The 13,333-nt window shown below is 40.7% G+C and overlaps 1 protein-coding gene across 1 annotated transcript in view; it reads left to right on the top strand.

Annotated features, from left to right (window-relative positions):
- Nucleotides 1-13,333, top strand: part of NR6A1 (nuclear receptor subfamily 6 group A member 1) — a 54,994-nt gene that overhangs the window by 17,521 nt on the left and 24,140 nt on the right. Inside the window, exon 2 of the mRNA XM_044920429.1 lies at nt 3,021-3,251. Within this exon, the coding sequence (XP_044776364.1) occupies nt 3,021-3,251 (231 nt within the window). The remainder of the gene's footprint in view (nt 1-3,020; nt 3,252-13,333) is intronic.

Raw genomic sequence — 13,333 nt, 5'->3', positions numbered from 1 at the left:
TTCCTTAACTTTTTTTGAGATCTTCATTTTCTCAATTACAAAAATGGTAATAGCAGTTGTATCCACCTTTGGGATTATGAGAATTATGTGACACAACACAAAACACGGTATTTGGTAATGGTCTGTACTCAGTGAAGTCATAACTCTGAAGAAAGGGAGAAAGAGATGGTGTGGTTCTTCTAGATATTGATTAATTATAACTTTTTAAGTCTATTCTAGTAGACTTCTGGTTTATATTTTAATGTGTGTGTATATATATATATATGATATGTATCCTATATATGGTAGAATGTGAGATATATATATCTATAAATATAGAGAAAGGTCATATATAATATTGAAGGTTTGAATTTAAAATGAGAAAATTTAAATTCTCTGTATCCAATCTAGATTTTTTCACAACATTCCATGTTCGTTCTATTTCTAAGCCCAATCAGCAACTCAAGCCCAGCACTCCAGGAAATCACATCCCACACATAGTACTATTGTTATGTCATTCATTTTGCCTTTTTGGCCTTTCCTGTTTTAGTTTTTTAATTCTCTGTTGTAACTTTGCTCTAATGTTTACCTTGAGCTTCCTTTGCATTCTTACTTATTTATTTTTCCTTTGCATTTTTAAAAGGAAAAGAAAAAGAATGGTTATTACACCAGGGCCATTTTTATATTTTAACCAAATTTCTTTTAGTTGCAAATAACAAAAACTCATTTAAGTTAGCTCGAAAAAGAAAAAAGAAAAGAAGGTATTGTATTACAAGACATGGGAATGTCAGTTTGTCATGGTATGTCAATTTGCCCGTAGTTAGGAAGTTCATCCAAGCCTTATAAAGTCTTGGAAAGGTCTGTAACTAGGAAATATAGAGTCCTCAAGAACCTAGGTGTTTCCTCTCTCCTGTTTCCCTAGCTGTGTGGTCTCCTGTATCTGCTTCTCTCTGCATAACTGTTATTTGCTGTGTGACTTTGGGCAAGAGCCTTAGTATATATGTCTGTTGCCCTGTATGAAAAAAATATTGTGTATTAGTTTCCTGTGCTGCTGCTAAAAATTACCACAAACTTGTTCTCTCACAGTTCTGGAAGTTCAAAAGTCATGTGAAAATAAGGTGGGCAGAGCCACACTTCCTCCAGAGGCTCTAGGGGAGAATTCATCCCTTGCCTCATCCAGCTTGTAGTGGAAGCCATTCCTTGGCTTCAGATGCCTTCTGCCTGTTTTCACATCGCCTTCTCTTCTGTGTGTACATGTGTGTGCGCATGCAGGCATCTTCTCCTCTTCTGTTTATATCAAATCTCCTTCTGTCTCTCTGTTTTTAAAGACATGTGTGATTGCAAGTAGGGCTCACCTTTATAATCCAGAATAATCTCCCAATCCAAGATCCTTAATTAGATCACATCTGCAAAGATCCCTTTTCCTTACAAGATAACATTTACGGGTTTCAGGGATTAGGACCTGATATATTTGGTTGGCCATTATCCAGCCTACTACAAATAGGGATCATAAAGACATCTCAAAGTTGGCATATAATAAAGGTTGCCTAAATGCTAGTCTCCTGCCTTCTCTACATCTCTCCTATGTATACTGCCATGCTCCTCCTGTAACATTGCTTTCAAATGCTTCTCTTTTCAGGAATGTTATTATCACATTAAGCGTGGATCTGTTAGGATAATAATGATAATGAAAATAATAGCTGTCATTTATTAAATGTCCATTGTAGCCCAAGCATTGTGCTGAGTACTTTATGTATGTAGGTACCATTATAATCCCCATTTTACAGATGAGAGAAACTAGGTTCAGAGAGGTGAAGTAACTTAATTTGCCCTCGTTCAGTCAGCTGGTAAGTGTCAGAACTGGGGTTTAAAGAAAGATCTGGGGTGTGTTCTTAATCATTATATCTTGCCTGTGACTCAGGAGTGTGGTTCAGATCTCTGGTTTCTTGCCTTGGCCTCTGATCAAAACCTTTTCTTGGGAGGTTTCTTGTACCTGCTAGCAAGTTCTGACATCACAGTTCACCAGGGCACTTTTTTTGTCATATGCCTGTTCTTTGGCGGTAGCTTGATCCTGAGTAAGTGAAATTTGAGGGAAGAGGAAGTTAGAGAGTTATATTCCAGCCTGAATTTCCTCTTTGACTAACTTGTTTGTTGCGAGGCAGTAAGTTCCTTGACTGTGGGGGTCATGATGATTTACCCAGTACCCAGTACCAAACACAGGGCCTGGACACAGAGTAGATGTTCTGCTAGAACGTAAGCTTCACCAGGGACTTTCATTCACTGCTGTAGCCATGCCTTTTACAACAGTGCCTAGAATAGAACAGTTGTCCAATATCTATTTGTTGAATAGGTGGAAGACTGGTTGGCTGGCTGGGCCTGGTTAAAACTTCTTCACTGGTTAATAATTATAACTTTCATTTACTAGGTATATGCCATTTGCTGGGCACTTAACATAAATTATCAGTAATCACCTTATCACCTTTCTACAGGGTAGAAGTAAGTGATGGGCTGTGGCTGAGGAAGGTGAGGGAGAGAGAGGAGTCAGGGCTATCTCCCAAGTTTTTGACCTGGATACTGGTCCAAGTGATGATGAAACCCAGGGAGAGGAGCATGAGTTATTTTTTAAAACAGGCTGTGTTTGTGATATCTGCAGGTAGATGCAAGGGTCTGTTCCTAGGACAAAGGCTCTAAAAATGACCCCTGTTTGCCAGTTAGCCGGGAAAGAGTGATGTTCTTGATCTTCCCAGAGCAAGGTTGCTTATTTTATTTTATTATTTTTTTAAAGATTTATTTATTTATTTGACAGAGACACAGCGAGAGAGGGAACAGGGGGAGTGGGAGAGGGAGAAGCAGGCTCCCCGCGGAGCAGGGAGCCCGATGCGGGGCTCGATCCCAGGACCCTGGGATCATGACCTGAGCCGAAGGCAGACGCTTAACAGCTGCACCACCCAGGCGCCCCAAGGTTGCTTATTTGAGAACTGCAGGCTTAAAGCCATTATTCCCATGTGTTGTAATTTGAATATGTTCAGTTTCTGTTCCAGATGATCGGGCTGAACAACGAACCTGTCTCATTTGTGGGGACCGTGCTACAGGCTTGCACTATGGGATCATCTCCTGTGAGGGCTGCAAGGGGTTTTTCAAGCGGAGCATTTGCAACAAGCGGGTGTATCGGTGCAGTCGTGACAAGAACTGTGTTATGTCTCGGAAGCAGAGGAACCGGTGCCAGTACTGCCGCCTGCTCAAGTGCCTCCAGATGGGGATGAATCGGAAGGGTGAGTGGTGCTTGTGGCTCGACTGCCCACTTTACCATCACTTTACCTTTGGGGTCAGCTCTTAAGCCGTGGAGTTCTTCATTTCCCAAACCTGCACTATATGCCAGGTCTTGTACTGTGTACTCGTAAACCCAAGACACATTTGACACAGTTCCTGCCTACAGGGATTTCCCAGAGTAGGTGGGGAGCAAGACTAGTGAGATGTTAAGGATTCTGTGAGAGAGAATTCACAGGCTCCAATTGGCAAGACCCCAGTTAACAATCAAGTCCTAACTCGGATTAATATACTCCACTAATTCTTCTTTCAGAGCATGATGACAGGAAGTAGGAATTTTAGATGAAGAAGCAGAAAGGCAGTATGTCACCTGAATGTGATAACATTTTGCTTGCTAGAATCATGGCATACTCAGAGGTTAGGTATGCCTAGAAATCTGCTTCCAGGTTGGTGAAGAATTTGGGATTTACTGGGAAGCTTTCCGAGAGCCATTAGCCTGACATTATGTTAATAAACCAATATTGTAAGAGGATTAATCCAGGAGGCAGGCTTTGAAAAATGGATTGGTGTGGGGAAAGCAGAAAGGCCACCTAGAAAGTTTTTAGAAGAGTCCAGAAGAAAGATGTGAAGAATCTGACGGAGGGGCAGGAAAGGTGGGGAGATGTGGAGAAGCTTACCTGATAGGAGTTGATAACATACTGGGTATTGGGCAACACCAGAAGTTGAAGTTGCAGGTTTGGATTAATAGTAATGACCCCACCAGAAAAAAAAAAATCAGCCTAAAAAGCAAGTGGGGCAAAATGTTGGCCTTGGCAGTGCATTGTTTGAGGTATCTAAGAAGGACACATACAGTGTCCACCAGGGAATTTGGATATGTAGGACTGGAACTGAAGTGAAAAGTCCTGCCTTCAAGTAGAAGTTTGTGGAACTATTTGCAATCAGATGGCAAAATTTTGTTTGTGGGTAGAAATCACCCAGAGAGAACTTGGATACAGAAGAGGAGAGGGCCAATGTCAGAAATTAAGAGTATTCTCATAGAGGGTAGAGAGTAGTACAGTACAGTTCAGTAGAAAGAATGGAGGCAGAGGTTGGTGACAGACTAGCTCTGTGACCTTGCACAGTTTGCTTTATGTCTCTAATGCTCAATGATCTTTTAAAATAGTATGATAGGGGCGCCTGGGTGGCTCAGTCGTTAAGCGTCTGCCTTCGGCTCAGGTCATGATCCCAGGGTCCTGGGATCGAGCCCTGCATCGGGCTCTCTGCTCAGCGGGAAGCCTGCTTCTCCCTCTCCCACTCCCCCTGCTTGTGTTCCCTCGCTCGCTGTCTCTCTCTGTCAAATAAATAAATAAAATCTAAAAAAAAAATAGTATGATAAAACTTAACCTTTCAGAGTTCTGTAGAGGATTAAATATGACAACGTATATATAAAATACTACTCAGCAAGGTACTAGGGGTTCATAATAGTAATGTATAGGGGTAGGAGTTAGATTTAGCGAACTATTCAAGTTGGTTTTGTCACATTAATAAATGCAGACAACCAGATATACTTCAGACTTTTTTTATTATATGTGGGATAAGAAGAATCTTTTGAAAACTTGCCCATTAGGAAGAAAGGTAAGAAAGTTATAAAACAGCATTTAGATAAATTTAGGTCATTTATAATTTATTTATAATACTAATATTTATTGATTACTATGTATATCAGAAACTCTTATACACTTTCTATGCATTATCTCCTTGAAAATGCACAAACCTATTATTAAATATTACCGTCAGTTTAGGGGCACCTGGCTGGCTTAGTTGGTGGAGTGTGCAACTCTTGATCTTGGGGTCATGAGTTCAAGCCCTACGTTGGGTGTAGAGATTACTTAAAAATAAAATCTTTAGGGGCGCCTGGGTGGCTCAGTCCTTAAGGGTCTGTCTTCAGCTCAGGTCATGATCCCAGGGTCCTGAGATCAAGCCCCACATAGGGCTCCCTCCTCAGCGGGAAGCCTGCTTCTCCCTCTCCCTCTCCCCCTGTTTGTGTTCCCTCTCTCACTGTCTCTCTCTCTGTCAAATAAAATTTTTTTTTTTAAAGATTTATTTATTTGAGAGAGCGAGACTGAGAGAGAGTACATGAGAGGGGGGAGGGTCAGAGGGAGAAGCAGACTCCCTGCCGAGCAGGGAGCCCAATGCGGGGCTCCATCCCGGGACTCCAAGATCATGACCTGAGCCGAAGGCAGTCGCTTAACCAACTGAGCCACCCAGGTGCCCCCAAATAAATAAAATCTTTAAACAAATAAAATAAAATAAAATAAAATCTTTAAAAAAATACTCCCCTCAGTTTATAATGCAGATTGGGGAGGTAAAATGACTTACCAGTAGATAGGTTAGTGGTGATTATGTTGATAATAATTATTAGGTTTGTTATTAATCAAGCAGAGCTTGTACCTAACCACATAGACAACATGTCTACCATACGGCATAGTACTTGCATGATGGAATGCCCTGTGTTTACTGGATGACAAATACCTATAAGAGGGCATTTAAAACTTAACAACTTTGTCCTCTGTGTTTCTAATCTCATCTTCTGTCTGGAACTTACTGTGCCTCAAGCCTGTTTTGCATTATCCTGCCTGTGTTCAGGTTCTTTCCTTTGCCTAGGAGTCCTCTCTCTTCCCCACTCTTTCCCAGCCATCAGTACCAAACAGGTGATGCCTTGAAGAGAGAGTCTATGGGCATATACCCCCTTTCATATGATTTGGTCATGGTCTCGTTTTCTCATTTCCCTTTGTTGTCTTCACTGTATTTTACCAAAGCATATTTATGGGTTGCCTTCTTGACTACTCTCTGATGATTCATCCTGCTTATTCAGTTGGAGTGTGAGATTCTGGGGCTTCTAACCAAACTCTCCTATTTCAGGGAAGAAGAAGCTTAACTTCTTAATTCCTGTAACCATAGCCGGGAGAAGATGATACATGGAGTGTGAGGGGTGGGAACTGCCTTCCTGAGTCCCATTTTCCTGCATTGCAAGATGGCTTAGTTGCCTTGTGAAGGCTGCCTCCCAGAGAGAAACCCTGCCACCTCCTGGCTGGTGCTGAGAAAGCAGAATTAAAATTACAGTTGCCATTGAATATTTTTGAATTGATGTAACTGTCCCATATGGAAGTGTAGTGTTCGACATAATTTTATGCATTTGTCAAAACCTATAGAAATATATGCCACTAAAGAATTGAATTTTACTGTATATAAATTTGTTTAAAAGCAAACCAGTATAGGGGGAAAGACAATGTAGACTGTGATAAATGAATCTAACTGATATTACTAATAAATCACATAGCCACACTGCAGGAAATGGGAGAGAAAGGAGCTGACCTTGGGAAATAGTGTTTTGACTGTATCCTGTATACCGTAGGGCTGAAGATAAAAAGAACTGTATACAAACAAAGCTGTCTAGTGTGTAAATTTATTTCTGTCAAGGTTATGGGTTGGGAATTCTGTCACTACTTTATTTGTATACTCGGGTTGAACAAACAAGTGAATATATTGTTGATAATGAGAGTCGAGTTTCTCACATCAGAAAAAAGTTAAAAATCAGGAAAGGGGAAGGCTAAACTGAAACCTCTGGTGCTAGATTGGAAGCATCAATATGTACTCATGTTTAGAAAAAAAAATTTAGAAAAACCAGATCTTGGTTTCCAAATATCAATAAAGGGAATCAGGACTCTTTGGAGAAGGGGTTGATTCTAGGGTTGAGGCAGGGAAAATATAAGATGAGCCTGGAGCGTCTGGTGGTGCCAGAAAGTTAGAATGTGCTATATTTTTTTTAAAAGGAGGGGGCAGGGCATTATCAAAAGGTCATAGACGTCAACCTGAAAGCACTTTCAGTAGCCAAAGTTGGAACAACTTGAGCAACAAAATAACTATACATTAGTTTATAACCCAAAGAATAAAATATCCATGAGTTCACTGATAGAACTAACTGAATAGAGGAGTGATAGTTCTTTCTTATAGAAGAATTCCAATTAATAAGTGTAGAAGGCATGAGGGAAATAGAAAATCACCATTAAAACACACGATAACAATTGCTGTAGGCAGGATTGACTTATGGATGCTAAAATAAAAGCATAGTTTTAAACAGAAGCAGAGTATTTGCATAGCCCCAGAATATTTAGTAATTACACAAGGAAAAATAGTAAGTTTCAGTAGAGAATTCTGACAGATACCACTTTAGCCAAGTAAGCAAGGTCAATATCACCAGTGTATTTACGCTGGTATCATATGCCCCCGATATGATATAGTAGGGGCACGTATACACACAAGGATGGATTCGTTCCCAGTCTACTCATGAGAAAACAGGCAAACCCAAATTGAAAGACATTCTTCTAAATAACTTTTCTTTCCCCAAAGATTTTATTTATTTGACAGAGAGAGAGCGCGCGCACACACGCACAAGCAGGGGGAGCGGCAGGGAGAGGGAGAAGGCAGGGAACCCAATGTGGGGCTCAATCCCAGGACCCTGGGATCATGACCTGAGACAAAGGCAGACACTTAACTGACTGAGCCACCCAGGTACCCCTAAAATAACTGATATTATACAGAATACTCTCAAAAGTGTCAGGGTCACAAAAGACAAGGAAAGACTAAGAAAGATTGAAGGAAACTATGGAGACATGACAACTATATGCAATGTGGGATCCAAGATTGGATTCTGGAACGGAAGCGGACATCAGTGGGGAAATCTGAATAAAGTTTATACTTTGGTCAATATTATTATACCAAAGTTAATTTCTTAGTTTTGATGAATAGTCTGTGGGTTATATAAGATGTTAACAGATGGGGAAGCTGGGTATAGAGTATATAGGAATTCTCCACCTTTTTTTTTTTTTGCAACTCTTCTGTAAGCCTAAACTTAACTCAAAATTTAAAAACTTTAATGTTCAAAAAAAATTCCAACTGACATGTATGAGTCAGCCTTCTCTTGTCCCTCATCTCTGGACATAGATATCTCTTCATACCTGGAATTTGGCTAGTCAGGAAATTAATTAGCAAGACAGTGAGGGAAATTTAAATAAGGGTAGTGAGTAGAGGCTGGGCCCCATCTGTCCATCTTCACTACTACTCCATTACCCCCCAGACACCTACAGCTCACCCATCTTGCAGCCTTCAGGATAAATTCTGGCTCCTCAGAATGATTTTCAAAGCCCCTCTGACCCTGGCATCAGCCTCTTCATCCCTTCTCCCTTTGCTGCTCCCCATACAATTCACATTCCATCCTAGTTCTCCAAAAACTCAATGATGTTTCATGTTTGGGGGGCTTTGCATATGTGGTTTCATCTTCCTGGAATGATTTACCCCCTCCTCTTCACGTGGTTATATATACTTTTCTTTGGAGGCTCAGCTTTTCTTTGTAACATCCTCTAAGCAGCTTTCTCTGACACCACCCCTCACCATAAAGCTGACCCTCCTGGACTTCCACAGCCCCTTTTGCCCTCTGCCATAGCCCCAATCACCTTGTGCTATATTTCTGTTCCCCTCAAGGGCTATGTCAAGTCCCACTTTCCTTGTGTCCTTTACCAGTTAACCCAGTTAGGTAAGATGTTTTCTGGTTTGGTGGATTTACTCTGGTGGGGGGCCAGAGCACGAAGTGGGATAGGGGAAATATTGTTAATTTCATCAGCGGCAAGAGGAAGATAACTGAGCCTCATGAGGGAATTTACTCAGTACGGAAATTATGTGGGGAAAAAAAAGAAATTATTTGAGAATATTTAAAACTCCTTTAACTTTGTTGTCTCAAAACTTACTAGTCAACTAGTTAAAAAGTAAAAAGTTAAGGAAAACTTCTTGGAAGAGGCTCATGTTTGTAGAATGGCATCGTGAGAATGACTCTGTAGCGTTGCCATACTGCTTTACCAGGATTAAAATGGAGCCCCAAGAAATCTCAAGCAGAGAATATTTGAGCAGAATCTTGAAGGCATAGAAGCTCAGGCTCCTTACAAACTTAAATAAGTATTGATTTGATTAATTGGTTGTAATCTCCACACCCAGTGTGGGGTTTGAACTAACAATCCCAAGATGAAGAATTGCATGCTCGTCCGACTGAGCCAGCCAGGCATCCCTTAAGAGCTTTTTATTTTTTATTTTTTATTTTTTTAAAAGATTTTATTTATTTGACAGAGAGAGACACAGCGAGAGAGGGAACACAAGCAGGGGGAGTGGGACAGAGAGAAGCACACTTCCCGCCGAGCAGGGAGCCCAACGTGGGGCTCGATCCCAGGACCCTGGGATCATGACCTGAGCCGAAGGCAGACGCTTACGACTGAGCCACCCAGGCGCCCCCCTTAAGAGCTTTTTAAAAAACAATTCTCCTCCTCCCTCTCTCCAAACATGAAAGAGAGAAAAAGTAAGGAGGGAGGGGGAGGGAGGGAGAGAGAGAAAGTGTATGTGTTTATATATTTTTTCTTAACTATTTGGGAGGAAGTTAAAGACATCGTTCCTCTTTGTTTTCTAACATAACCAGAGCACTATTATCAAATCAGGAAATTTAACATGGTATAATACTGTAATCTAATTAGCAGACCTTACTCAAATTTCACCACTTATTTCAACATCCTTTATAGCAGTGTATTTTTTGTGATCTAGGAGCCAATCCAGGATCATGCATTACATTTAGCTTTTATGTCTCTTCCGTCTCCTTTAATCTGAAATGATTCCTCATCCTTTTTTTTTTTTTTCTTGAATAACATTGTTAATTTTGAAGAAGACAAATAGAATATTCCTCAACTTGGGCTTGTCAGTTTCCTCACAGTTACATTCAAATTATGCATTTTTGGCAAGAATGCCACAACAGCAACGTTGTGTCCTTTTAGTGCATTCCATCAAGAGCGCATGGTATAGCTTTGCCCTACTATTGGTCATGTTAACTTGAGTCACTTGGTTGAGGTGATGTCACTTGGGTAAGGTGGTGTTGCCAGATTTTTCCACCGTAAACTTTCTGAGTAGAGGCAACAACAGGTGCGGAGGTAAAACTGTAAAACAGCATGACATGTTCAAGGACTAACAGATAGTTGTCTGTTGGGGTGCCTGGGTGGCTCAGTCATTAAGCGTCTGCCTTCGGCTCAGGTCGTGGTCCCAGGGTCCTGGGATCGAGCCCCACATTGGGCTTCCCTGCTCTGTGGGAAGCCTGCTTCTTCCTCTACCAGTCCCTCTGCTGTGTTCCCTCTCCCACTGTGTCTCCCTCTGTCAAATAAATAAATAAAATCTTAAAAAAAAGATAGTTGTCTGTAGTTACAATGTAACGTTTGTGGCAAGAGATGAAGATGGGGAACCCCAGAAGAACAAGATCATAGGAGTGTCTTGAATGCTAAGCTTTAGGGAGCTTGGGTTGAGCCCATAGACCAAAGGGAGCCACCAATGGGTTTTGAGCAGGACTTTGATGTAGTTAGCTTTGTGTCTTACTCTCCTTTCTGTTTCTGGGTTTGGTTTGGCTGCCCAAGCCTAAGTGAGGAATGGTAGGTACAGCAGTTCCAGAGCAGAAAAAGTATTTGTACTTCTTTTAAGCAGATAGAACTATAGCTGCTGCCACTCAGACTTGGATAAGAGATACCGCAAAACCATTCCTGTGACCTTGCACCCAGAAGCCCTTTGTTTTTGTTGTTTTTCTAAATCAGTTCAGTACAAGAAAGATTCTTCCACCATTGAGAAACTTGCTCTTAGCTCAGTATAGCATCGAGGAATAAGCAAAGAATCAGAGGACCTAAACTAAAATTCCCCACTCTGTCAGTTCTTCCCTGAGTGGTCTTGAACAAATCCCTTTACCTCTCTGAGCTTCAGGTTTTTTCATCTCTAAACTACATAGATAATAATAATGTACACCTTCCAAGAATCAAATGTGATACCATATATATGAATACATTATAAGCTTTAAAATATGATCCAAGTTTTTGTTTTAACAGAGGCACTGTGACACATTGTATTATTTCCCACACTTCAGGCAGTTTCATGCCATCTTGACAAATTTTACAATCTTTGACCAAACCAGTACTATTATTTATATTCTTCTTTATTTTTTTAAAAGATTTTATTTATTTGAGAGAGAGAGCAAGAGAGAGTGAGCACGAGTGGGGTGAGGGGCAGAGGGAGAAGCAGACTCCCCACCGAGCAGGGAGCCCGATATGAGGCTTGATCTGGGACTCTGGGATCCTGACCTGAGCCGAAGGCAGACGCCCAACCAACTGAGCCACCCAAGCACCCCTATATTCTTGTTTTGTTTGTTTGTTTGTTTTTTAAAGATTTTATTTATTTATTTGACAGAGAGAGACACAGTGAGAGAGGGAACACAAACAGGGGAAGTAGGAGAGGGAGAAGCAGGCTCTCTGCTGAGCAGGGAGCCTGATGCGGGGCTCGATCCCAGGACCCTGGGATCATGACCTGAGCCGAAAGCAGATGCTTAACGACTGAGCCACCCAGGTGCCCCTGTATTCTTCTTTAAATCAAAATTAAAAAAAAAAAAATCAAAGTTAATTTTCAAAGGGAATTTTTTATCACCTCAGTGAATGGAAAATCAGTATATTTTAATGCTTAGGGTAAGTGTATAATTAAGAGTTTATGTACCACCTAAAATTTTGTTTCTCCAGTAGTATATAGACACACTATGGGAAAAACTAGTTGTGGAAAGAAGTCTGGTCTTAGTCTAATAGTCTGGATTCCAATCCTGATTCTGCTGTTTAGTTTCTGTTACTGTAAACAAAGTACTTCATTTTTCTGAGCTTTACATTCATCTGCTCAGTGGGAGTGATACTGATACTTCCCTCATGGGTTTGTTTTACCCAAGATATAACTGAAACACAGTACATGTCCATCATGTGTGAGTTTCCTTAGTCCAAGGGGGGGGTTGAGAGACAACACAAGCTTTTAAATATCAGAACAAAAAATTGGTAAGTTGTAAATCTTTAAGATTTGTGGCCCTTAAAAAAGAAAAACATGTTGAGTTCCTTCCTCACCTCCAAGACAGTGAGAGTGAGATATCAAGTAAAATGTATTCAGTGTTGGATCTGCTGATGATAGATCTTTATTCTGCACCTGTGAGCTGAAGCAAAGACATAGAGAGCTCAGTATTGGAAATGGAAGTGTCTGAAGACTGTCATTGACTCTAGAACAGCAGAGAGGGAATTTTAAGGATTTTTAGAACTTGAAATTAGGTTGAAAGAGAGCTCCCAACAAAAACCAGTATGCATCTGGCTCTAATATAAACTGTGTATGTTTTCCACTCCAAATTCACAGCAGCCTTGTAAAGCAGACTATGCTGTCTCCATTTCACAGATGAAGATGTTAAGGCTCCAGCAAAGCTGGGAATGGAACCTTGGTTTTTTAATTACTGTGTACATAGAAGAGAGGCTGGGTAGAGGGAAGTATTAGTTATTGAATACCTACTTTATGTGCCAGGCCCTATGCTTGGTGCTTTAGCTATGTTATTTTATATGTGATCCTCAGAATACCCCATAAGATAGGTTCCAGTAGCCCCATTTATTCTTCAAGAAACTGAGGTTCAGAGAGGTGAAGAAACTTGTCTGTAGTTACACAGACCAGGCAAAAACTGGTAGTTTTTATTAATTGGTAGATTAATTATTATTTTATAATTTAATAATTATAGATTAATTATTATTAATTATTAATAATTATTAATTATTAACTGGTAGATTTATTAATTTATTTTAAAAAGATTTTTTAGTATTTATTTTTGCTAGAGATCGTGCACAAGTGGGGGGAGGGGCAGAGGGAGAAGCAGGCTTCCCGCTGAGCAGGGAGCCTGATGCGAGACTTGGTCCCAGGACCCTGGGATCATGACCTGAACCGAAGGCAGACGCTTAACAGACTGAACCACCGAGGCGCCCCAAAAACTGGATTTAGACCCAAGCTCATCTAATTCTGAAATGTGTAATCTTCTAAGGATACCAAGGATGATGTCTGCTTTAAGGAAAATGAACTTCCTGTTAGCCTTTCAGTTACCACAGGAACTGAGCGTTATGCTTGGAACTCTCAACCCTGCCCCAAGAACTTTCTAGATTCTTCATGTTAATTTTTCTGGAAGCAGGTATATTATTTATAT

The sequence above is a fragment of the Neomonachus schauinslandi genome, chromosome 13 (assembly GCF_002201575.2).
Source record: "Neomonachus schauinslandi chromosome 13, ASM220157v2, whole genome shotgun sequence".
In the NCBI taxonomy this organism is placed as follows: Eukaryota; Metazoa; Chordata; class Mammalia; order Carnivora; family Phocidae; genus Neomonachus; species Neomonachus schauinslandi.
The sequence above is the reverse complement of the archived record's forward strand: the minus strand, read 5'-3'. Positions and strand labels throughout refer to the sequence as shown.